The 27,522-nt window shown below is 37.8% G+C and overlaps 1 protein-coding gene across 5 annotated transcripts in view; it reads right to left on the bottom strand.

The window, feature by feature from the left end:
* Window positions 1-1,176: 1,176 nt before the first annotated feature.
* LOC143022538 (peroxisomal succinyl-coenzyme A thioesterase-like) overlaps window positions 1,177-27,522 on the bottom strand; it is a 29,904-nt gene continuing 3,558 nt past the window's right edge. Inside the window, exons 2-6 of one of the 5 annotated variants that reach the window (XM_076180801.1) lie at window positions 24,499-24,634; window positions 12,125-12,358; window positions 11,808-11,987; window positions 11,463-11,709; window positions 1,177-2,118 (exon numbers count right to left, since the gene is read on the bottom strand). In XM_076180801.1, coding sequence (XP_076036916.1) covers window positions 1,331-2,118; window positions 11,463-11,709; window positions 11,808-11,987; window positions 12,125-12,352 — 1,443 coding nt within the window. In that variant the 5' untranslated portion in view covers window positions 12,353-12,358; window positions 24,499-24,634 and the 3' untranslated portion in view covers window positions 1,177-1,330. Of the gene's footprint in view, window positions 2,119-11,462; window positions 11,710-11,807; window positions 11,988-12,124; window positions 12,372-20,563; window positions 20,795-24,498; window positions 24,635-27,522 lie in introns of all 5 variants that reach the window. The other 4 variants (XM_076180798.1, XM_076180799.1, XM_076180797.1 and 1 more) reach the window with 4 other exon arrangements.

Raw genomic sequence — 27,522 nt, 5'->3', positions numbered from 1 at the left:
AATGGATGCTAAGAGGAGATTGTATGAAGGAGTGATTGTGCCAACAGCACTGTATGGGTCAGAAACATGGAATATAAGAGAGGAAGGAGAGAAGGAGTTTGAATATGTTTGAGATGAGGTGTCTGAGAAGTATGATAGGGGTTATTAGGCTGTATAGAGTGAGAAATGAGGTAAGGAGGAGGAGAATAGGGGTGGAAAGGGAGTTGGGAGATAGGGTTGATGAAAGAATATTGGGATGGTTCAGACACATGGAAAGAATGAGTGAAGAAAGACTAGTAAAAGAGGTGTGGAAGGCAGATGTGGAAGGAGTGAACATGAGGGGTTGACCTAGGACAAGATGGATGGATGGGGTAAAAGGGGCTTTGGGAAAGAGGGGAATGTCTGTTGAGGAAGGACAAGAGAGGAGAGAAGATAGGGGTGAATGGAGAATGGTTGTATATGTATGATGTGATGCATGAGGTGGAATGGGTGGGAGTTGGGGGGTAAGGGAGTATGTAGGAGAAATAAATTGACGCAACCCAAAGGAATTTCTCCTCATCTTCTTTTCTGCATGAGGGGACAGAAAGGGGGGTCACCAATTTAATGTAGTGGCCTTGCTGTGGATGTGCTGCGTCTTGTGACACTGTTTTGACCCAGGGCAGTGGGTGAGATGCAGGGATGACCCGTCATCTAGGAGATGCCAAGATAAGAGGGAGGGGAGTGGATGGGGATGGAATGGGTGGGAGTGGTTTTTATGCCTTTTTTTTTTTTTTTTTTTTTTTTTTGGCTATCTCCCAAGTAAGGGGGAAAAAGCCTTTTATATGTATGTATGTACCAAACAAGTACACTTGTAATGAATGAGTTGCAAAATTGTCCCTAGCAGGGCCAACCCTTCTTTCTTGAACATCGTGACTAATGTTGTTTTGGGCCAACACAATGCATGTAGTTTCCATGTCTGGTAGCCAGTCTAGATGGCCGTGGCATTGGTGAGATAGGCAGGAAGGAGTTACTCTTCTAACTCCAGACTTTATGAAAAAGATCTCGGCATAAGTGGATCCCCAATGATAGACCTACTTGTTGCAAGATGGTACAGGGGACCTATCAGCTTGCACTGATACAGAAGCACTGTGCAGAATATATCAGACAGCTGTATGTATCTTCAGTTGAAGGTTTTGAATGCAGGAGAGGAAAACAAGATTATATTTGTAGTTTCATATTAAACAGACTAAATAGAGCATCAAAAATAAATGGTTCTTGTAATAAACCTGAGCAGATGTCAGCATTGAGGAACATACATGCATACCTGGTCAGTATGAAATCAGCCACCTAAGTTAGACATGCACATGAGCCATCATCCATTAATATGATTTTGGTACCAGAGACTTTTATCTCGAACATGATGCATAATAAAATTTTGGATCTCAGACCAATGCTGGACTTGGGCCAAACTATATAGGTGTGGTTGGTCACTGCCAAGGTACACAGCACCTCCTTTTTGTCCAATATTCTTTATCATGGTGGGACTAAATTTTTGCCAAACAAACCCACAAAGTGGTGAATATGGAACTTCCAATAAATGGCCTACACCAGGGTATAGAATGGTTCTTATTTTGTCTGATCGCCCACGGGAGGTTAGCCGCCCCTCCAGAGCTTCAAGACCCTTGTGAAGATGCCAGACATCCCTGTCACCACCTAAAGCGAGAAAGTAAGTGTCGTCATCTGCTTCCTCCACAGGGACGGTGAGGGGATGCTCAGGGTCCAGTCTGCCTCCCATGACATTCTTGCCAATGGAAGCTTCCACTTCTCCCTCTTTGAAAATGACCTGACTCCCATCAAAACCCTCTCCAAAATATTCTCTATCTTTGTAGGTCAGGTGGGATTCATAAAAGAATGTATATCCACCAGTAGTAGTCACAGCCTTGACCCTGTCCATCCAAGCTCCACACGCAAGGGCGAGGTAGGAACTCAGGCACACAGAAACAAAGCCACACCTGTCAGGAATGACGCCAGGCTGATCCAAGAGGTAATCCACTGCCTCCTCGAAATATTCCAGTTCGACACGTTCAAGATGTGTGGGCAAGTCCTCGAAGTCAAAGAGTGCCAGGGTAAGGGCTGCAATGCCACGAGAGGCCAGTAAAGCTGAAAGAAAAGCATAAAACAATGAATGGTAAGGCCATCGTTTAATTTATTTCACAAAAAAAAAAACTGGAGTAGTACCGTTCTCAACCATTACTTCAGCAACCTGGGTTCAAGTGTCATCCAGGGCTGAAACTGTCCGCATCACTGCAAAGTGAGATGGCACTCCAACTCTTGTGGGCAAGGAGTTGTGTGTTTGTGTGAAAGGTTATAGCATTACCCACAAATTGGTTATATATGAACTCTGGACTTTCATCTTCAAGGATGTAAGCAGTAGATCATGAATCCAACACATGATTCAAGACCGTGGTGAATCACGCACACATGCACACATAACTTAAATTGGTTCCCGAGAGATAAAGAAGAGAAAGAATTGGCAGTAAAATTCTAAAAGTAGTACAAGATGAAGAGCAAGAATTAGAAAAGGAAATAGAGGAAGTGCACAGAATGGGTAAATATGCAGAAGGAAAAAGTGGACCCCTAAAAATCAAATTAAGGTCAGAAATGGCAGCAGAAATTTGAGCAAAAACAGGAAAATGAGCAAAAAGCAAACACCACAAAATTATATGGATAAAAAGAGACATGGATGATGAAAGAGATAAGATGTTCAGAAGTGAAACTAAAAAAAAGAGAAAAGAATAGAGAACGAGAAAATGCAGTTCTTTTGGAGAGTGCTAGACATGAAACTGAAAAATTGGTATATTCAAGAAAAGAAAACAAAATGTTCAGAGAATGAGATGGAGTAGAAAATTAAAACTAGCTTATACCAATATAGACAGATTAATCTCAGGACTAAACGAGCTAAATGATTACCTGTCAAAAGAAAAACCAGACATAATGGGAATTGTGGAGACAAAATTAAGAGGTCCTATATTAACAGTGTTAGACACAGATTATATAATTATTGGCTTAGAAATAGAGAGGAGAAACGGGGTGGAGCCATGTTCCTGGTTAAAAACATAAATGTGACAAAAGTTACATATGGAGAGAACAGGGTGGAAATGATCACAATAAGAATCGTAGATAGTGACATGAAAAACAGAAAATTTGCAGTGGTTTATGTGCCCCTAAAACAGGGTCTTGGAAAGAGAGAGATTATTCCAAAATGTTAGATGATAAAAGACTTTAATTAAACGAGATGCTGATGGATGGAAATAATGCGGTACTTATGGGAGATTCTAACCACACAGGAAACTGTTGGGAAGAGATGACAGTGAAAGGTGGAGAAACTCAATGGGGAAATGTCTTACTTGACATGACTATAGAACATACAATGACACAATGGGTAAAAGAAACACTAGGATTAGAAATAATGAACAATTGAGGCTAGTTTATTATTTACATCAGAACCTGAAATTGTGGACAAAATTGAATACAAGACACCAATTGGGAAGAGTGACCCTATACTACTTGAGATAGAACTAAAGGAGGTAATATATAGAGAGAAATGAGAAACACCGAAAAGAAAACTGATGTATAGTAAAATGGACTTTGAGAAACTTATAAAAAATTCTTAAAGCAAACTGGGAAAAAAATTGTATGAAGAAACAACTGGAAGAAAAAAAATGACGATTCTGATGAAAACTTATGGAGTGGATAAATATGTTCCAAAGCAAAAACAGGAAAATATATATTAAATGCTGATTCAACAGAAAATTCAGCAAAGCAACAGATAGATAAAGTTTGGAAAAGATGGAGAAAAGACAAAAAACATAGAAAGTTACATATATTAATCGAAGGAATGAATATGTAGAAATATGCAGTGAAGAAAAAAGAAACTACGAAAAAGACATAACAGGAAAATTTAAGGATCAACCAAAACTTCTATAGATATGTAAATGGTAAACTGAAAACAAACAGGAAATAGTGAAACTCCGCCAAGGAAATATGGAATACACAGAGGGTACAGAAATGGCCGAAGTCATGAGTAAGCACTTCGAGTCAATGTTCACTAAAGAAAATGTAAAACCTCAGGTTGAAGGAAGAGAAGTAACCCCCCCCCCCATGAGGGAAATAACAGTATCACGGAAAGAAATAATGGACCAAGTAATGAAACTTGATGTCAGAAAATCGCATGGCCCAGATGGAATAGCAAACTGAATACTAAAAGAATGTAAAGAAGAACTACTAGACAAAACCTATAACATAATAAGCTGCTCACTCAAGGAAGGAAAAATACCGGAAGACTGAAAATGCTGATATAGTACCAATTTATAAAGGAAGACCCAACAAATTACAGACTGGTTTCCCTTACAAGCACGGTAGCCATGATTTGTGAAAAAGTTATAAAAAGTAGATGGATAAAACATCTAGAGGAGAACAATATACTAAATCCGAGACAATTTGGTTTTAGACAGGGCAGATCATATACCACAAATCTGATCTGTTTTTGCTCAAGACTACTGGATATAATACAAGAAAGGGATGGATGGGCTGATTGTGTGTTCCTAAAAGTACAAAAAGCTTTTGACAAACTCCCTCACAAAAAACTATTAAGAAAACTGGAAACCATAGGAGCAATACGAGTTAAACTACTGAAATGGAGGACTTTTTGCATGGAAGAAAAATGAGGGTAGTGCTCAGAGAGAAAATTTCTACTTAGGAAGAGGTGACTAGTGGAGTTCCACAAGGATCAGTATTGGCTTCAATAATGATTGCTATTTTTGTGAGTGACATGGATGAGAATGTAGAATGTTACATGAGTTTCTTTGCAGATTACACAAAACTCTTCAAGAAAGTTAGTACTGATATGGACTGACTGCAGAGATCTGAACAGGATTTTGGAATGGAGTCAGAAGTGGGAAGTCGACTTTAACACTAAGAAATGTAGCATAAAGTAATTTGGAAAAAGTAAAAAAAAAAAAAAAAAAGTGATATAAAATTGAAAAAGAAGTAAAGAAAGAGGGATCTGAAAAAAACCTGGGGGTGACCATCACAAAAGATATGTCCCCGTACAAGCATATAAACAAAATTGTCGTCGAAACTTATAACTTGCTAAGATCAATAAAAGTGGCTCTTACCTACTTGGATGAAGAAATGGCAAAGAAAATACTAGTCACACTGATAAGGCCAAAATTGGAGTACACAGCGACACACTGATAAGGCCAAAATTGGACTACGCACGACACCATGGTCACCCAGTACTAAAAAGAATACGAGGAAAATTGAGAGAATCCAGAGAGCAACTATGAAGATCGGCCCAACACTATCGTCTATCAAAACTGTCATATGAAGACAGATTGTCAAAACTAGAATTACCGACTCTGGAACAAAGAAGAGAAAGAGGTGACTTGTTGACCATCTACAGAATTATGAAAGGCATTGAAGTCCTTGATAGAAAAGACTTACTAAATTGGGATAAGAGAAGTACGAGAATATGGAAGGAAGCTAAAAGAAGAAGAAGAAGAAAAAAAAAAGGACAGTTATAGAACAGATCTGAGAAAGAACATAAGAATGAAGGAGACTGCAAGAGACCATAAGGCCTACACAAGGCAGCTCCATATCCATCACCTGTCATCCCCATACAGAAAACTGTCTAACCGTTTCTTAAAACAACTTATAATTTCAGCGCTCACTACATGGTTACTAAGTTTATTCCATTCGTTGACCACAATATTAGTAAACTAATTCTTGCCCATTTCCTTCTTAAATCTAAATTTGTCCAGTTTAAATCCATTACCACAAGTCCTGCCCTGTTGTTTTAATATGATGACGTTGTTTGCATCACCCTTGTTAAAGCCTTTGATCCACTTGAGCACCTCTATTAGATCACCCCGCACTCTGCATCTTTCCAGAGAGTGTAAGTTAAGGTGCCTAAGCCTCTCTTCGTAAGGCAAAATTCTGAGTCCATGTATCATTTTGGTCATTCTTCTCTACTGATTCCAGTGAATAAATGTCCATTCTATAGGACAGAGACCAAAACTGTACCGCATAGTCAAGGATGGGTCTAACTATCGCTAGATAGAATTTGATAATTACCTCTGCACTTCTAATCGTTACCGTCCTAGCAATGAAACCTAATGCTCTGTTAGCTTTATTCCTGGCGCTAATGCACTGTTTCCTGGTTTTAAGGTCCGTACTAACTAGAACTCCCAAGTCTCGCTCGCACTGAGTTTTCTCTAAAAGCGTGTTATACAAGCTGTATCTATTTGCGGGGTTGTGTAGCCCCAAGGTACTACGAATACTATAAGGTAAGTTAGCGGGGGGGGGGGGGTGAGGGAGAGCCAGATAACCCCTCCACTGCGCAGGTAGATGATGACGTCAACGGAAATATCGAGACCAGGGTTCCGCGGGTCGAGAGCTGTCAGTCATTCACACACCAGTGTGTGGAGCGAAGCTCCATCTTCTGATTAAAGGGGTAGCTAAGGCAGACAAATAACATATAAAAATGCCAACAGTTTGTATAGTGCAGAAGTGCAATGCCGTTAGACTGAAAGTGATAAAGATATACGTTTCTTTTCACTACGCAAAGATAAAGAACTTAGAAAGAAATGGATTGAATTATGTGGCACACATAATACTCGGTCATCTGGATATGTATGCAGCCGTCATTTTGAGAGTAACTATTTATTATCAACATTTCCTGAAATATTCATTCAATTGCAAATAAACAGACTAAAGAATCCGGTTAAAACATAACTGAGTTTGGTGGAGATAAAGGTCTACATATGAAATCCACGCTTGAGGAGATATGGAAACCCACGCAAATCTAAAATGTAATATAATAAAAACCATATTATGCTTTTATGTGTCATTACTTCCTCATCTATCTGATGAACATATAAAATGACATGTCATCCCATCTAATAACTCGTCATATTAATATAATCCACCTAATGTGAAAGTATGGAAAACATTTTGATAACTTTTCTGGTGGTCATATCTCAGATACTGATAATTTGAGGATAAGAAAACGATCCTGAGTAATTTCAGTATTATGTGAACATCATAGTGTAATTTTAAATTTTACCATACATACAGATGGTTTTCTTTAAAGTTTACATTTTCTTCTACCTCTCACTCTCTCCCCCTCTGGATTTCCTATGACGTCATGGTGGAGGTGCGCAGAGGGGGGAGAGTACTCAACGTACCTTATAGTATTCGTTTTACCTTGGTGTAGCCCTACGTTTAACACGCTAGACTTAGAGATATTGAAGTTCATTTGCCATTTCAGCGACCATGTGAACATTTTGTTAAGATCATCCTGCAGAATCTCTGCGTCGTCTCCTGACCTAATTAGGCGTGCTATTTTAGTGTCGTCCGCAAACTTATTAACATCACTATTCATCCCATCGTCTAAGTCGTTTATGTACATAATGAACAACAAGGGACCCAAAACCGAGCCCTGGGAACCCCACTAGTAACATTGCCCTACCTAGATTTTACTCCATTTATGGTGACCTGCTGTTTTCTGTTACTGATCCAAGCTCTAGTCCATTTAAACACTTTTCCTCCTATGCCATGGGCTTTGATTTTATTTAGTAGTCTCTGGTGTGGCACCTTGTCGAATGCTTTGCAAAAGTCAAGGTAAATAACATCGTAATTATCATTGTTATCTGACGCCTTATATACTTTAGTGTAAATGGATAGAAGATTAGTCACACATGACACACCCTTGGAGAAACCATGCTGTGTGTCACGAATTAAATTATGTCTCTCGATGTGTTATCTGAGTCTATTTACTATTATTGATTCAAACATTTTTCCTGTAACCGATGTCAAACTGTTTGGCCTGTAGTATCATATAGGCGATTTATCTCCCTTCTGAAAAAAACAGGAACAACGTTTGCCTGCCCCCAAGCAGTAGGCACAAAACCAGTGTCTACCGATTTATTAAATATTTCAGTTAACAGGTCGCAGATTTCAAATTTACACTCCCTAAGCACTCTCGGAAAAATTTCGTCTGGACCCGGGGATTTTGTGACTTTAATAATTTTAAGTCCTTCAGTCTGCTTGACTACTTCTACTTTACTAATGCTGATATTAAATAGTCTGCTTTCTTCATCCCCACTGAAAATCGGATCGCAGTCAGGTACCTTATCTAACCTCTCATTAATAAACAATGAGAGAAATATTTGTTAAACTCCTCACTCAAATTTTCCTCCAATTCTATCATGACATTTTCATCGTTTTTGATTAGGCCTGTTCTTTATTTTTTGTTCTGTAGAGGTGAAAGAAACCCTTTGCTTAACTGGCAACCTTAATTTCATAGTTACGTTTCACTGTACGTGTGTTCTTTTTAACCAGCTTTGCCATTTTGTTATATCTTAATCTAAGGTGTGTTTCCCCGTTTTTATTTTTATGTAGAATCCTCTTTTTATTCCAATCTTTTATTCAATCTTTTATTCAATGTTTCAGTCTGTCCATCATCCATTTGGAAGTATTACTATTCTTCCATATTGACTTTAGGGGGATAAATGTATTTTGTGCATTAATAATGAAATCAGATTGCTATACATTTCACCCAAATCGCTGACCTGGCTGTTGACCCCCCGCCCCCAAGTGACCTGACTCAAGGTATGAATATTACCCTCCGTGACCTGACTCCTGGTCATGACCTGACCCCTGGTCATGTCCCGACCCCTGACCACACCGATGATGTCCGAACCATTCTTATGACATATCATATTCAATTTTAAATAGGTTTTTATATTGTCAAAGTTGGCTCTCTTGAAGTCTGGTACTTGGACGTTATTGATATTTTTTAATTCTTCACAAATAATATTAAATCTTATTTCTTGATGATTGCTAGAGCCTAGATTATCTCCCACTTTTACATTACTCATTAGGTGCTCATTATTAGTTAAAAGTAGGTCCAGAGTATTTTCTCCCCTCATAGGATCGGTAATCATTTGTTTTAGGAAATTATCCTGCACTATATCTAAGAATTTTTTTCACCTGATCTCCTACTAAAATTTCCCAGTCAATGTTTCTACAATAAAAATCTCCCATAATCACACACTTTTTGCACTGGGATGTTCTGCAAATTTCATGAATCAGGGGATCAGTCTGGTCAATGCTGAGGTTAGGAGGTCTATACAGGACGCCAATAATAACTTTCTTATTCTTGCCTATAATCTCCACCCAAACAGATTCCGTACTATCCTCTTAATCGAATTGTTGATAATACAGTTTATTGTATTTTTAACGAAAAGTGCAACTCCTCCCCCACTCCTGCCAACCATGTCCTTGTGAAAAAACTTATATCCTTCTATTTCGATTTCCGGAAGGAAATGTTTATCAGCCATGTTGATCCAGGATTCAGTAATAACTGATATCAAAATTCTCTACGCATGCTTTACCTTGCAGCAAATAAATTTTGTTTATTACGCTTCTGCTATTTGTATAGTAAACTTTAAATCTATCCTCCCTCCACCTGCTTTGGTAATTCTTTTCACAGTCCCTCTCTGAGCTGTTTCTACATCCTAAACTATATTCTGATACTCCCCCCCCCTATTCCCACGTAACCTACCTGAAAAACCCTGCTGGATGCCTACTCGCTCAATGGATTTAGCAAGTAGCTGAAATCCTGTGGGCGACAAGTGCACCCCGTCCCTTGTATACAGATGATTCTTACCGTAAAAGTGATCCCAGTTGTCGACAAATGCCCCTCCATTGGCCTTACAATGTTTTGCCAGCCTGCAATTCATTGCAATAGCCCTGGAATGCCACATACCTCCAACTCTACGCCTTGGAAGGATTCCACATACAACAGGAACACCTCCCTTATTCATAATCTTGTCTAGCGCATCCCGGAACCGCACAAACAATTCCTTACTCCCTAACTTACCTATGCCATTACCCCCAGCACTCAAGCAAACGACAGGGTCCCTACCTTCCCCTACTAAACACTCTTCAATTTTATCTTTAACATCACCTATCCCCGTGCCGGGAAAACACACCTGTGTCCTATGCTTCCTATCTTTATCACAGAAAGCCCTGTCTAAGTACCTCACTTGACTGTCTCCTACAACCAAAATCTTACCTGAGGGCAGGGATCCAGCGTCTGCCTTTCCCTTCTTGTCTTGGATTTCCTTTGTTTCTTCTTCCTGTAGACCCGCGAGAGCTTGCAACAAGTTCCTGCAATCGAGCAGGTCTGGTGAAGACTTTGTCCCATGTTTTCACATCTTCTTTGTCACCGTTATCCATACAGGCTCCAAACTTGGTTTTTCTTCTGTATTTTGGGCCTTCGAGTGGAGAACACGATTCTCCTCTTTAAGGCACTTTACAGCATCCTTCAAGGCTTCAATTCTACTAAGTAGAGATTGTACCTCATCGGCGCTGAACACTAACACAACCACTCGCCATATCACTATTTGAAGCAGCTACCCAGTTGACCTGACCTGAGTGACGACCACTGCTCGTGCTCAACTTGAACATAACAGGTGCCAAAACCGAGCCCTGGGGCTGCTTTGCTTCTAGTTGCAGAGTGGAGGATGTATGAAATACACTTGACGAAACAATAGTGTGTGCAAAACATTACACAAATTTAAGGACAAATTGGACATGGCAAGATAAAGAGACGGGACATCACGAGCATAGCTCCCCTTCCCATAAGATACAACTAGGTAAATACACCCATGTCCTTGACTAGCACCATAGGAACGTCTTGGTTAGAGCTATTATTAGCCTACCACAGCCAATGGGGGGTGACGGGCATACCTGACATCATATATTAGTAAATGCGTTGGTAGATTCTGTTAAAATTATCAGCCTCATACTTTGCAGCTGGAAGCAAAGCAGCCCCAGGAGTCAGTTTTGGCACCTGTTATGTTCCAGTCCTGTATGAATGACATAATGAATCGGGAAGAGAATACTGCGAACATTTTTGCAGATGGTGCTAAGCAGGGCCCTCACATGGGGCATATGTCCAAGAGCAGCACATTTAGGGAGGCAGCAATTCTAGTCTGGACATGCCGCCCACAAGGCTGACAAACTAGTTATTAAAAAAAAGGTCAAAGGAACCCTGAATATTTTACCATTATATAGTATATGATATTTGCATTAGAATCAACAGAATGTGAAATATTTTTTCCTTATCCTTTCTGCAATAGGGGCATTAAATACAAATTTAATTTACTTTATTATTGTTATTTCACAAACCAGTAAGGGATGGTGGAGATGGGAAGTGGTGATGGGGTGGGGGTGGGGGCATCACTGAGAACTTTGCCCCAAGGTGACACTTTGGCATGTAAGGGCTCTGGTGCTAAGACTATGAAGAGAGTGAAATATGAAGAGGATTGTAAATTGGTACGCTAAGAAATGGAGTGCGGTTTTTTTCTCGGCAATAGTCATTGGAATATAGAGTATGGATTGAAATTATTATGTAATTAACATAAGACACTTGCCTGCTTTTATCTCGACAACTCCACTAGCACGTCCAAAAGTATCAAGAACTCCGGGAAAAGGTCCAGGTCCGGAGGGGAGGAATAGTGTTCCCCGGAGCCGACCCTTCCTCACGGGGATACGACGAACTCCAGGGCCCATGACGTGTCTCTCCATGTGGCATGTGGTGATGGCCTCGGGGCGAGAGGACTCATTCTTCATGAAGTGAGCCTCAACAGGCACGTGGCCCTGATACAATGACACCTGCACCTGCTCTCACAACAAAACAATAAACAAGGGTTTCAATAGGGCTTGTATTCATGTGATGCACTTTTGAAAATGCAGTACGGTACTGTACACCTACTCACAGTTTCTGGTGCGACGTCATTCTTCAGTACCCTGGCATACTTGAAGACTCCTGGGGCAGGCTTGAGTGTGGTCAAAAGACCCATTGGAAGTACGCCCTTGTATGAACCACCAACAGAAACATCTCGACTAACATTCACTTCTCCCTTGTCATCAGCGATGTAGTGGGCATTAGACACAAACTGTGTACAGAAATAAATTCCCTAAGTATGATTTGTATACCCATCGTTTTACTCTCTTCCCACCCATGTGTTACCGCAAGAAAAATGTTCTTTTTTCTGAGAAACAAACGAGGATGACAAGTCCTTTGAAGCCTCACCTCGCGCTGTTTTGTGCTGATGAGTGAGGCCTTTAAGGTAACGGGAGCTTTGGGTTGTAGTCCCTTGACTGTGATTCTCGAAGGAACGTCGTACAGGCAAACTCTTGGTGAAATTTCAAGAGAAACCTGCGACGCCTGGGTTGAGTTGGAGAGTCTGCGTGTCACGTGAGATGCTCTCATCGAAGTTCTCACAACTCCACTCAGTATTGGTCCTAGTTGTCCTAACATTGTCTCCTGAAAGGAGACCCTACAAACTATAGACCAGTCTCTCTAACAAGCACGATAGCAAAATTTGTGAAAGAATGATCAAAAGTAGATGGGTAAGGCATTTAGAAAAAAACAACGTACTAAACCCAAGGCAATTTGGATTCACACAAGGACGATCATGCGTCACAAACTTAATATGTTTCTATTCAAGGCTAATAGATATAATACAAGAAAGAGATGGATGGGCTGATTGTGAATTTCTAGACCTGAAAAAAGCTTTTGATAAGGTGCCACATAAGAAGTTGCTTAAGAAATTAGAAACTACAGGAGGAATACAGGGCAAACTGCTTAAATGGATGGAAGACTTTTTGCAAGAAAGAAAAATGAGAGTGGTGATAAGAGACAAACACTCTAATTGGGATGAAGTGATAAGTGGTGTTCCACAAGGAACAGTTCTGACCCCAATAATGTTTGCTATATATATTAATGATATGGATGAAGGAATTGAAAGTTATATGAAATTCTTTGCGGATGATGCAAAACTGTTGAAAAAAGTGAACACTGAAGAAGATTGTGAGTCACTAAAGAGTGATCTCAATAAAGTATGGGAATGGAGCAGGCAGTGGGAGATGGAGTTCAATACTAAGAAGTGTAGTACAATTGAATTTGGAAGAAGCAAAAAAAAAAAAAAAAAAAATGCATAGTATGATCATATAAATTGGGAGGAGAAGGAATAAAAGATAGAAAATATGAAGGACCTGGGAGTCATTACTATGAATGATATGTCGCCTGAGAAACATATAAACCAAGATTTTTGGAGAAACTTATAATTTAATAAGAACAATCAAAGTGACATTTACATACCTGGATGAAGAAATGGTGAAGAAAATACTAGTCACTTTGATAAGACCAAGATTGGAATATGCAGCAACGATGTGGTCACCAAGTACAAAAAATGTATAACAAAACTTGAAAGAATACAAAGAGCAATTACAAAATTGGCACCAACACTCAAAAACTATGATATGAAGAGAGACTAGCAAAACTTGAGCTACAGACATTAGAGTAAAGAAGAGAGAGAGGAGATTTAATAAATATTTATAGAATCATGAAAGGCATAGAAACTATTGATAGGGAGGATCTAATAAAATGGGATGATAGAAATACAAGAGGACACGGAAAGAAAATCAAGACAGTTATAGAAGAGATCTAAAAAAGAACAGCTTTCCCTACAGAGTAATAGACATTTGGAACAAGTTAGATGAGAAAGTGGTGTGCAAAAACAATACATGAATTTAAAAACAGTTTATATAAAATGAGATATGAAGACGGGACACCACGAGCATAGGTCCCCTTCCCGTACAATACTAGGTAAATACAACTAGGTAAATACACACACACACACACACAAACACACACACACACACACACACACACACACACACACACACACACACACACTTCAGCGAATGGACGGCTTGGATGACGTTCTGAAGAAAACTGAAGTCTGTGGATCCCAACGCAAAGAGAAGTGCCTAGTGTTTTTACAGGGTGGGGGGGAAATTGCTCGTGGAGTAGTGGGAAAGTAGGGAAAGAGGAAAAGGGGAGGGATTACTGAGGGAAATGGAAGGAAATGAGGAGGGAGTAGACTTGGCCCAGCCAGACAAGCGAAAGGTAAACAAAAGACTGAGTGAGGATGAAATGTCTAATAAAAATGTAAAGATTAGAAGTATAGAGAGGAGCAATACAGTAGAAAGTGACGAGAATATGTTCCAGGGATTTAAAGAGGGTGGGGGGGACACAACCCCCCCTCCCCCCCGACTGATAAGACTAGAGGAGAGAGTTGATAAGGTGATCGAGGACTTGGAACGTAAGTTAGGTAATGTAGACTCCATTTTCCAGAGAATTGAAAGGTTGGAACAACTAGAGAAGGCTAACAGAAACTTAACTGAAGAAATAGAGGACCTAAAAAGACAGTTAGGAAATGTAAAGGAGGAGAATGAGAAATTGAAGAAGAATAGTAATGAAAACAGAGAGAAAATAGCTACAGAAGCTAAAAATTGGAGAACAACCCAAGAAGGGAATAAGGTTTCATTCACTGACATAGTCAAACAGCAATTGAAAGAACATAATGAAGACTCAGTTATTAAAGTGATGAGACAGAAGGAGAATATAGTAAGAGAATTAGCTGACAAAAAGAAATGTATAATTATATTAGGAATGGAAGAGAAACATAACCCAGATAGAACCGCAAGAATCAAGGAGGAAAATGAAAGAGTAAGCAGTTTATTAAAATTAGTCCAGGAAGATGAACCAGAAATTATAAAGGAAATTGAGGAAAAATTCAGACTCGGAAAATATAGTACAGATAAGTCCAGACCAATTAAGATTAAATTCAGGTCACAAACAACGGCAGAGAAAATTCTATCCAAGACAGGGAAACTAGCAACAAATGATCAATATAAAAAGGTATGGATAAAAAGAGAAATGAATAAGGAGGAAAGAGAGGCAGAAAAGCAGAAAAGAATTGAAGCTAAGGCAAAAAACGAGGAAAGAACGGAGTCAGAGAAAGAGAGATTCTATTGGAGAGTAGTGAACATGAAAATAAAGCAGTTCGACATACTAAAGAAAAACATAAGGGAAACAGAGAACACAATGGAAGTGGCAGAAAACTAAGAGTGTCTTACACAAATATAGATGGATTGATAACAGGATTGAATGAACTGAATGATTATTTGAAAGAAAAAGAACCGGACATAATGGGAATTGTAGAAACAAAATTAAAAGACCCACTACCACCCAACAGTGTAGGAAATGATACATACAATTATTGGATTAGAAACAGAGAGAAAAAACAAGGGGGTGGAGTTATGTTCCTGACTAAGAAGGATATAAACGTGAAAGGTGTCATATATGGAAAGAATACAGTAGAGATGATTATGATAGAAGTGGAAGACCGAGATAAGAAGAGCAGAAAATAAGTGATCAATTATGTGCCTCCGAAAACAGCCTCATGGGAGGAGAGTGAACATAAAAGTATGTTAGAGGACACAAAGATAGCATTAACTAAAATAATGGAAGACGGAGGAAGAATAGTTATGATGAGCGACTTTAATTGCAAAGAAATCTGCTGGGAAGAAATGACAGTAAAGAGTGGTGATGACTCATGGGGAAATGCTCTACTTGAGATGATTACTGACCATTCAATGACACAATGGATACAAGAGAACACTAGGTATAGAAATGAAGAAGAACCATCGAGGCTAGACTTAATAATTACATCTGAACCTAGAATAGTGGACAAGATTGAATATAAAACACCAATAGGTAAAAGTGACCACATATTGATTGAACTGGAACTTAATGAAGAAAAATATATGAAAAGAAATGAACAATATAGAAAAGGAAGAATGATGTATGAAAAAACAAACTTTGATAAAATAAGAGAATTCTTCCAACAAGAAAACTGGGAAGAAATATACAAAGAAGAAACATCAGTGGAAGAGAAATGGAATATTTTGACAAAAATTTACAAAAAAGGAGTGGAAAAGTATGTCCCAAGACAAAAACAAGAAAAAGAATATGTAAAATGCTGGTACAACAAAAGTTGTAGGGAGTTAAAAGACAAAAGAGACAAAGCCTGGACCAGATGGAAAAAAGACAGAAGACCTGAAAAATGGAAAATATATACTGGTTATAGAAATGAATATGTACAAAAGTGCAGAGAGGAAAAAAGAAAATATGAAAAAGATGTTATAGAAAAGTGTAAAGATCAACCAAAACTATTCTACAGATTTGTAAACAATAAACTGAAAAACAAACAAGACTTGGAGAAATTAAGACAAGGAGGAGTTGAATACACTGAGGAAATGGAAATGGCAGAAATTATGAACAAACATTTTAAATCAGTGTTTACAAGGGAAAATATACAACCTGAAGAGATTGAGTGGAAGGAAAAAGTCCCCCTATGGAAGAAATAGAAGTAACAAAGAATGAAATATTGACACACTTGGGTAATTTTGATGTCAGAAAATCGCATGGGCCAGATGAAATAGCAAACTGGATTCTGAAAGAATGCAGGAATGAACTGGCAGACAAAATACATAGCATAATAAGCAGTTCCTTAAAAGAAGGAAAAGTTCCAGAAGATTGGAAAAAAGCAAATATAGTACCTATATATAAAGGAGGAAATAAAGAAGAACCTACCAACTATAGACCAGTCTCTCTAACAAGTACAATAGCAAAAATATGTGAAAGAATTATCAAAAGTAGATGGGTAAAATACTTGGAAAAAAACAACGTACTAAATCCAAGGCAATTTGGATTCAGACAAGGACGATCATGCGTCACCAATTTAATATGTTTCTATTCAAGGCTAATAGATATAATACAAGAAAGAGATGGATGGGCTGATTGTGCATTTCTAGACCTAAAAAAAGCTTTTGACAAAGTACCACATAAGAAGTTGCTTAAGAAATTAGAATATGAAGGAGGAATACAAGGAAAATTGCTAAATTGGATGGAAGACTTTTTGCAAGAAAGAAAAATGAGAGTAGTGATAAGAGATCAGCACTCAAAATGGAATGAAGTAATAAGCGGTGTCCCGCAGGGAACAGTTCTGGCCCCAATAATGTTTGCTATATATATTAATGATATGGATGAAAGAATTGAAAGCTATATGAGCTTCTTTGCAGATGATGCAAAATTACTGAAAAGAGTGAAAACTGAAGAAGATTGTGAATCACTACAGAGAGATCTAAATAAAGTACAAGAATGGAGTAGGAAGTGGGAGATGGAGTTCAATACAAAAAAGTGTAGTATAATGGAATTTGGAAAAAGCAAAAACAGAATAACAGGATCATATAATTTGGGAGAAGAAGGAATAAAAAAAAGTAGAAAATGAGAAGGACCTGGGAGTCATTGTTATGAATAATATGTCACCTGAGAAACATATAAATAAGATTTTTGGAGAAACTTATAATTTAATAAGAACAATCAAAGTGGCATTTACATACCTGGATGAAGAAATGGTGAGGAAAATCCTAATCACCCTGATAAGACCAAGATTGGAATATGCAGCAATGATATGGTCACCAAGTACAAAAAAATGTATAAAAAAACTTGAAAGAATACAAAGAGCAATTACAAAATTGGCACCAACACTCTCAAAACTATCATATGAAGAGAGACTACAAAAACTTAAACTACAGACACTAGAGCAAAGAAGAGAGAGAGGAGATTTGATAGCTATTTACAGAATCATGAAAGGCATAGAAATTACTGATAGAGAGAATCTGATAAAATGGGATGACAGAAATACAAGAGGACACGGAAAGAAAATAAAAAAAGACAGCTATAGAAGAGATTTGAAAAAGAACAGCTTTCCTCACAGAGCAATAGACAGTTGGAACAAGTTAGATGAGAAAGTGGTGTGTGCAAAAACAATACATGAATTTAAAAATAGTTTAGATAAAATGAGATATGAAGACGGGACCCCACGAGCATAGCTCCCCTTCCCGTAAAATACAACTAGGTAAATACAACTAGGTAAATACACACACACATATATATATATATATATTGGAAAAACTGTAAACACCAGACTCGGTTGAGGGGTTTATTTGCCCGACGTTTCGATTCCCGTCCAGGAATCGTCCTCAGTGGGTATAATGGTTACAAGATTGTGAACTCCCTTATAAATCGTCAAAGTGGTAAACCTGGGAAAGGTTCACACTCTAAAACACATGTACAAAGCAAACCTCTTTACAATATCAAATACACTACAATTGGAATGAAATATTGGTACCAAATAAAATAGAAATAAAAAAGTTACATGGCTTATGAACATAAAACAAGTGTAGCAAAAAGCATCAAACGAACATTAACGTAAAAACATCAGAACATAGGACAGAGATGCAAATGGCGGTGAACCAAATGTCCGCAATGAAGTGTCAAAAAACAAACGACTTAATTACAATAAGAAAAAAACACTACAATTGAAATGAAATATTGATACAATAAAAAACATGCAAATAGAAATAAACCAAACAGGGCTGTGAACATAAAACAAGTGTAGCAATAAAGCGTGAGCACGTAACACTAACGTAAAAACATCAGAACATAGGACAGAGACGCAAATGGAGGTGGACCAAATGTCCCACAATGAAGTGTCAAGAACAAACGACTAAACTGCAATCAGACAAATAAAAACCAAACAAAATAAACAGTTAAATGGCTGTGAACATAAAACAAGTATGGCAAATAAGCAACAATACGTAACCCAAATGTAAAAAAAATCCAGAACATAGTCCAAAGACGGAAATGAAAGTGGACCAAATTCCCCCAAAGAAGGATGGGGGAACAGAAGGAGGAGCATGTCTCAATAACAAATGACTACATTACAATCAGAAAATAAAAGATACAAAGAAGATAAAAAAAAAAGAAGATAGAACAGTAAAGGGAAGTAGACTAAAACTGAAAATGGACAAAAGTCACGGGAAGGGGGGGGGGGGTTGAAAAGGTGCCCTAGGAGAGCGCCTTCGAGAAAGGAGGTCGGACAAAAGCCACCAGGTGAACAAATATCAGGTCGAAAAAGACTGAGACTGGAAAAACAGAACAAAGGAATTAGACTGCGTTACTCCTCGTTCCTAGGTAAATAGGATTGAGATCAATGCACCTGTTTATGTAATTGCTCTTAGTTACCCATGCTTCCAAGAATAGGATTTTCTTTTTGTTATTTTATTTATTTATTTATTTATTTATTTATCTATCTATCTATCTATCTATCTATCTATCTATCTATCTATCTATCTATCTATCTATCTATCTATATATATATATATTTTTTTTTTTGCGTAGAGTTGTCACTCCATCCCAATCAATCCTGTGTTGGTATTCTGTAGTGTGATTGTACAGGGCCGATTTCGGATTTTCTCGCCTAACTGCACGTTGGTGTTCTTGTACTCTTGTGGCCAATTTCTTCTGTGTTTCTCCTACGTTCGTGTCACAGTCCGTGTAGCCTATGCAGTAAACTACACAGGACAATTGTGTATGTTCTTCGGTGTCTTTGACTTTGGTGAGATTTCGGTGCAAAGTATTGAGGGGTTTGTGTGCCACTTGTACTCCATTGTCTCGTAAGACTCTTGCAGTAACCTCATATGCTCCTTTGATATAGGGGATGGTGACTCTGGGTGTGATTTGTGGACTTTGTTCTGGGGTGTTGGTGGTTCGTGTCTTTGTCCATTTCCGTATTGTTCTGCTGGGATAGCCGTTGTCCCGGAAGACCTGTAAACGATATTTTCTTTCAGCCTTCTAGGATTCCACAGAAGAACAGAATTTATCTGCTCTGTTCCATAAAGTCCTGATCACATTCCTCTTGTGGCAATCTGGATGGTAGCTATCAAAGTCCAACAGTCTGTCTGTGTGTGTGTGCTTTCTGTAGACACTTGTACTAAGGGTGTCACCTTCACGCTAGATGCAGACGTCAGGGAACGGCAGGAGTTCGTGAACAAACAAACAGGCAGACAAATGAAAGATAGTTATCCAAGTACTTTGGGTTATAAGGTTTGAAAATATATATGGTTATAGAGGTCTATCTGCAAAAACCTAGGAGTTCATGAATAATGACTAACCTAACCATGCCCCAGCTAACTTTCACCCTTAACACTAACCAAAATAATTTGTTTGGAAATGAATTATAGTTACCCAAAATCGTAGGAGTTCGTGAACAAACAAATACACAGACAGAGGCTACTACATTATTATAGTAGATATATACATATATATATATATATATATATATATATATATATATATATATATGTATATATATATGTACATATATATATCTATATATATATATATCTATATATATGTATATATATATGTATGTGTATATACATATGTATATATATATATGTATATACATATATATATATATATACATGTATATATATATATGTATATATATATATATATACATATATATATATATATGTATATACAGATTGACCTCTCATTAACGGACTAAAAGGGGGGTAACGGTGTCCGTTGATGTGAATAATCCGTTGATTTGGAGTGGTTTTTGTGTGTGTGTGTGTATTGGGGGGGAGATCACCTCTGTTCTATAAAATCATAGTATACGTACATACATATTAATACCAAAATACCTGTAATAATGTAATTAGTATGTACTAATACTAATAATACTGTACTATTGTAATTTTTATTTACCTTATGTGGGGAGAGATGAGTCTTCTTTTTGCCGTGATCGTATAGTGGGACTCAAAGTAGCAACTACTCTGAGTCAGAGGAGCTGCTATACTCCACTACAGGTCTAGCACTGCCAGGATGTGTTGGCAGTGAGCGCGAGGTGCCTGGCTGTGGTGACAAAGAGCGCGAGGTGCCTGGCTGTGGTGACTCTGATTCAAAACCTTGAAAGTCTGGTTCAGGAGTGGTTTTCCGCTTGAAAAAGGAGTCCAATTTTAACTGTTTCCCTTTCTGATACTGTTCACGAATCAATAATTCTCTTAAAGTGCGCAAATGTTCATAATAAGCCTGAACGTCACCGTTAGCAGAGAGATCAACGTAAGTTATGAGCGTGTCAATAGCCTGGCGCACCTCCGACATCTTGGGTTTAACCGCCACTACCTCCTCTTCCGATCACGATCTTGTTAACTAGTAAACAAAACAAAGTGCGCGCCATCACGCCATCAGCCACTCAGCGGACAAACGCCGAACTAACGGACGCATTCACCCTACCCGCGAAATTTAGACTGTCGGACCGGACCAGCGGATTTTGTCCGTTGCATCCGATATCCGGTAATGCGGTGTCCGGTAATGAGAGGTCAATCTCTATATATATAAATATATATATATATATAATATATATATATATACATATATATATATATATATGTATACATATGTATATGTATATATATACATATATATGTGTCTATATATATGTATATATATATAGTGTATATATATGTATATGTATATATATATGTCTATATATACATATATATGTGTGTGTGTGTCATATACATATATATATATATATATATATACGTGTGTGTGTGTGTCTATATATATATACATGTATATATATGTCTCTATATATATACATATATATATATACATATATATATATATATATATATATATATATATATATATATATATATATGACAGTGAAAAGCGGAGAAGACTTGCGGGGTAATGTATTACTGGACATGACCATGGAATATGCAATGGCACAGTGGGTCAATGAAAACACCAGATTCAAAAGTAATAAGGAACCGTCGAGACTGGATTTAATATCTACAACAGAAGCTGAAATTGTGCATAAAATTGAATACAAGACACCAATTGGAGTGACCATATACATACATACATACATACATGCATGCATATATATATATATATATATATTTGTATATATATATGTGTATATATATGCATATATATATGTCTATATATATGTATATATGTCTATATATATACATATATATGTACTATACACACACACATATATATGTATATATATATGTATGTGTGTGTGTGTCTATCTCTCTCTCTCTCTCTCTCTCTCTCTCTCTCTCTCTATATATATATATATATATATATATGTAATATATATATGGCAGTGAAAAGCGGAGAAGACTTGTGGGGTGATGTATTACTGGACATGACCATGGAATATGCAATGACACAGTGGGTCAATGAAAACACCAGATACAAAAGGTATGAGCAACCGTCGAGACTGGATTCAATATTTACAACAGAAGCTGAAATTGTGCATAGAATTGAATACAAGACACCACTTGGAGTGACCATATACTTAAAGAGACTGAAAGGAAGAATTATATATGGAGAGAAATGAAAAGTGTAGGGAAGGAAGATTGATGTACAACAAAACGGACTTTGGAAAATTAAAGAAATTCTTTCAGAATGCAAATTGGTAAAAATTCTACATGGAAGAGACAAAAGTGGAGGAGAAATGGGAGATCTTTATGGATGATTATAATGAAGAAGTGAATAGGCACGTACCAAGACAAAAATAAGAGAGTGTGTACATTAAATGCTGGTTCAACGGAAGATGCAAAAGATAGAAGAATCCGAGTTTAGAAACGATGGAGAAAAAAAAAAAAATGGAAATGGCAAATATATATAAACTATATAAATGAGTATGTAAAAGTACGAAGAGAGGAAACAAAAGGAACATTATAGAAAAATGCAAAGCGCAATCCAAACTATTCTATAGATATGTGAATGGTAAACTTAAAAATAAATAGGAAATGGTGAAACTACGCCAAGGAAATACAGAATACACAGAAGATCTAGAAATGGCCGAAGTCATGAATAATCACTTCCAGTTGGCTTTCACTAGTGAGAAGGCACAGTATTGGGACGAAGGAAGTGAAGTGTGATCTTCCTCCATGGGCGAAATAATAATAACACAAGAAGAAATAATGGAACATTTAACAAACTTTTATGTTAGGAAATCGCATGGCCCGGACGGAATTGCAAATTGGATTCTAAAAGAATGCAAAGAGGAACCAATGGACAAAATATATAACATAATAAGTTGCTCACTTAAAGAAGGAAAAATACCAAAACACTGGAAAAATGTCAACATTGCACCAATACATAAAGGAGGGAACAAGGAAGAACCAACTAACTATAGACCGATCTCACTAACAAGATTATAGCCAAAATTTGTGAGAAAATTATCAGGAATAGATGAATAAAACACCTGGTAGAAAATATAATAAACCCAAGATAATTTGGGTTCAGACAGAGAAGATCACGTATCACAAATTTAATCTGTTTTTACTCAAGACTAATAGATATAACACAAGAAAGGGATGGATGGTCTGATTGTGCTTTCTTGGACTTACAAAAACTTTCGACAAGGCGCCACATAAAGAATTATAAAAAAAAAGGAAAACATGGGAGGGATACAAGGCAACCGGCTAAACTGGATGGAGGACTTCCTGAATGGTACAAAGATGAGAGTAGTATTCAGAGAAAAATATTCAGGTTGGAAGGAGGTGATTAGAGGAGTTCCGCAAGGGTCTGTATTGGCTCTAATAATGTTTGCTATATATGTGAATGACATGGATGAAGATGTGGAATGTTACATAAGCTTCTTTGCAGACGACGTTAAATTGTTGAGGAAAGTAAAAACAGAAACGGATTGCGAATCACTATAGGAATACCTGAATAAGGTTTGGAAGTGGAGTCAGAAATGGGAAGTAGACTTCAACATTAAGAAGTATACCATAATTGAGTTTGGAAAAAAGTAAAAATAGAATATCGGGACATTATAAAATTGGAACTATGAAGAAAGTGGGATCTGAAAATATCTGGGAGTAATTATCTCAAACAACTTGTCCTATGATAAACAAATAAACAAAATTTTCGGAGAATCCTATAACTTGCTAAGATCAATAAAAGTGGCATTTACCTGACGAAGAAATTATTAAAAATATATATATATATTAGTCACATTGGAATATGCGGCGACATTGTGGTCACCCAGTACCAAAAAGAATATAAAGAAAATTGAAAGAATCAAGAGAGCAGCCACAAAAATGGCTCCTGCACTTTTAAACTTGTCTTATGAGGAGAGACTAGCTAAACTGGAGTTACCGAGTTTGGAGCAAAGAAGAGAGGTGACCTAACTATCTATAGAATCATGAAGGGCAAAGAAATACTTGATAGAGAGGACTTGTTCAATTGGGACAAGAGAAGCACAAGAGGACATGGAAAGAAACTAAAAAAAAATAGTTATAGAAGAAATCTGAAGAACAGTTTTCCACGCAGATTGGTGGACACTTGGAACAAACTGGACGAAAAAATAGTGTGTGCAAAAACCATTCACGAATTTAAAAGCAAATTAGACACTGCGAGATACAAAGGCGGGACACACACGAACGTAGCTCCTCTTCCCGTAAAATACAACTAGGTAAACACACACACACACATATCAAAAGACTTTTTCCCCTTTTTAAGGGAGGTAGCTAAGGCAACCCACCACCACCCATCCCACTTCCTCCGCCGAACTCTTTTCCCTCCTGTTCAACGCCCTGCGATGTTTTTGTAATCTCGTTGACTTTTTTTTTTCTCCCCATGGAATGGTCAGCTCAGGATACACTTACCAAGGCAAAATGTGATGTGGCATTAAGGTGAAAATTTCCTTGATACCATCTGAGAGGCTGAGTTCAAAGCTTCCACTACAGCAACAGTGGCAGATAAGCCCTGTTGCTGCTTACAGATAGTAGCTATCTGTGTTATCTGTGAAAAAGAGTACCATGACGACATGCGGGACACGAGGCATGTGCATATTTTAGTTAGAGGGCAGGATAGATAAGATGGGGGAGAGGGAGGGAGGGGGGATTTGGGGGTTTAGCGTAAGGAAAGAATGAAATGAAAGGAAGTTATGATAGGTGTGGGGCAGACCCACTTGCTCGGTTATTTTTACAGTCTCGTGGACTTTTTTGTGTGCATATTATCATATCTGTCATTACTTAATGTGTTGCAGAGATGTGAAACTGTACACTCTATACCTCTCCATGAAAGATGGCCATCGTCTCGTTTTCAGTCCTGTGACGTCATACGATGGACAAGCGCAGCCTATACAATTCTTTCCTTTGACATTCTAGTAAATAAACAAATTGTGTTCCGATGCCTGTCGGTCTTAGAAAGATGTGTAATCGTTAACAGCAGGAGTGACCATTTTTAAGTCCTGAGAGGCCTGTGAAACTAAAAACTGCAGTCTTCAATGGGTTGGGAATTTCCACGTCTTAAAGGCATGTCGCATGCACATGGGTCTTGCCTTGATGTCAGGTGTCATAGTGACCATTAGTCACCCAAGTGGTGGTGTCAACGTTTGAAGTGATAAAGTTCAATAATCCACAACAGTTTCTTCTTTTCTATAGTAGACTGATCAGTGAGAACCAAGACGTTCTTCTTTGGACATTCTCTGACTGCTTCCCCGATACCTTGGACAGACCTATGAGAAAATCATGCAACACCTTGCAGCAAGGTATTGCAAGTAGTATACTAAATAATATGGATTCAAAGATGATAGAAAACTAAATATTCTGGGTTCTAACTTACGCAATGATTATGGAAACTAATGAGAGTAACTGGTTTGATATGCCATTTTAAACTGAGTAACAAGCCAGAAACATTAGAAAATCATTGTCCTAGGTGGAATCACCAAACAGACAACATAGTGCGACACTTTCGCAACAACCACACAAAATATCTTTTCTTTCCTGGGAACCCACAAAGTCGCTCACGGGCAGCATGGTTTTCCAAGTGACTTATAAGTTTAACCCGTGTACAAGATTGGTTTACAGGGGGCTGTAGGTCTCCAAGAGAGAAATGTGGCAACAAATTTAGTACTCTCTTCATTACTCTCGGTGTTCATTTTCTACTTTCCATCGAAGAGCAAAGTATTCTTCTAAGATGATTACATTTGTTTGTCTCCATGTCTCATAATCACTGTCTTTGTATGTCACTGTGCGCATCATCTATAATTTCAATCTAGCTCATGAACAGGTATTTCCAGTTAGGTTATCAAATGAAAAACATAGGTGAATAATTTCTTCTAGTGAAACATCAATATAACAAAATAATATGAAGTATTAAAAACTAGTTCATGATTCAACCTTCTCCAAGGATCCGGCGAATTCACCGACAATAATTCACCTACAACAGTTCATCGACAACAATTCATCGATATACAATTCATCGATATACAATTTATCGATATACACAATTCATCGAATAAGATTACATTAGATTGGGTTGGTTAGGTTTTGGTTATGTTAGGTTGTTTGGTTTTGTTAGGTTGGTTAGGTTTAGGTCAGGTCAGGTTAGTTAGACATGTCAAATTAGATTTTTTTCGATGAATTGTGTATATCGATAAATTGAGCGTGTCGATGAATTGTCGGTAAATTGTTGTCGATGAATTGTTTTCGGTAAATTCGCCTAGACCCGCATCACATCAAAATTCTGACTAAAAGAGAGCCAACTTAAAGGTAAAATTGCATTTGGCACAGTACCACTTTGAACTTCCTAACCTAACCTCATCCATTATATCCTAATACATTTAAGCCTATATTTTATAAATACCTATGGTGCATTTCTCTGTATAAATGCCTACATGGAAAATATTAGTTCCACAAAACAATTCAAAATTGAAATATCCAATTACATATAGTATTTCCTCAAAATTACTCAACTTATTGGTTAATTGCTAACTCAACACCAGTTCTACAAAGCATAAGTGTTCAGCTTCATCATCCAAATAAGGTTATAAGGAATGTCAAGTTCGAAACAACAAGTAAGTGTAGGTATATTTAGCTAGGTAAACCTTCCATCATACGCCTGCTGGAAGGCTAAACAGCTCCACCGAACCGTTACACCAACCGCACACCCACCAAACTACCTATATACCTTATTCATGACTGTACCATACGACGAAGCAGTGACATACTTAAATATCCCATGAATCTAGTTTAACCAAGGCCATAGGTTAATGCCTATTGGTGGGGCACCTGATTGTATAATGTATGCGTGCGTGTGTGCAATGCACGTGTGGTGTGGTAAGCACAGTTACCCCTCCCCCTCCAGTTTTTGCTGTTTTAATAGTATTACGGTCATTTAACACTATGTATATCTGGCATTGGTGTAGCTTATCATATTTATCGTTAAAATAGCCTTGAGAATTGTAAGGGACCTGATGACCATAGTTTAACCATGTTTGTTTCCATCAGTGACTACCGTATGACATCTTGCCATTGTATAGCACCCTATTGTTGGAAATATGTATATCATGGGAATCCATCTGGATATTCTATGGGATTCTTTTGGATCTCCCCCCCCCTCCCCAAACACACGCGTGCAAACACACACGGCTCGACTATGTAGATTTGTAGTTACTATCTACATTTGTTTCTGGGTTTGGAGAGACAAAGTCTAAGGGGTCTCTTTTCTTTAATGTTCCAGTGTTCTCTCTTTTATACATACGAAGAAGCCTCGGAGGCTGCCAGATTCTACATACATATACATACATACAAGGGTTGTCATATTCACGTTTGGGTACAAATGTATATATAAAGGTTTGTCGCTTCGGTTGGGCGACGATGACCGGTGCCACTTTTATTGTAGTC

This window comes from Oratosquilla oratoria, unplaced genomic scaffold, assembly GCF_046742065.1.
Source record: "Oratosquilla oratoria isolate Oo_2021 unplaced genomic scaffold, ASM4674206v1 SCAFFOLD115, whole genome shotgun sequence".
NCBI classification, from domain to species: domain Eukaryota; kingdom Metazoa; phylum Arthropoda; class Malacostraca; order Stomatopoda; family Squillidae; genus Oratosquilla; species Oratosquilla oratoria.
This window is presented reverse-complemented; position numbering and strand designations above follow the sequence as displayed.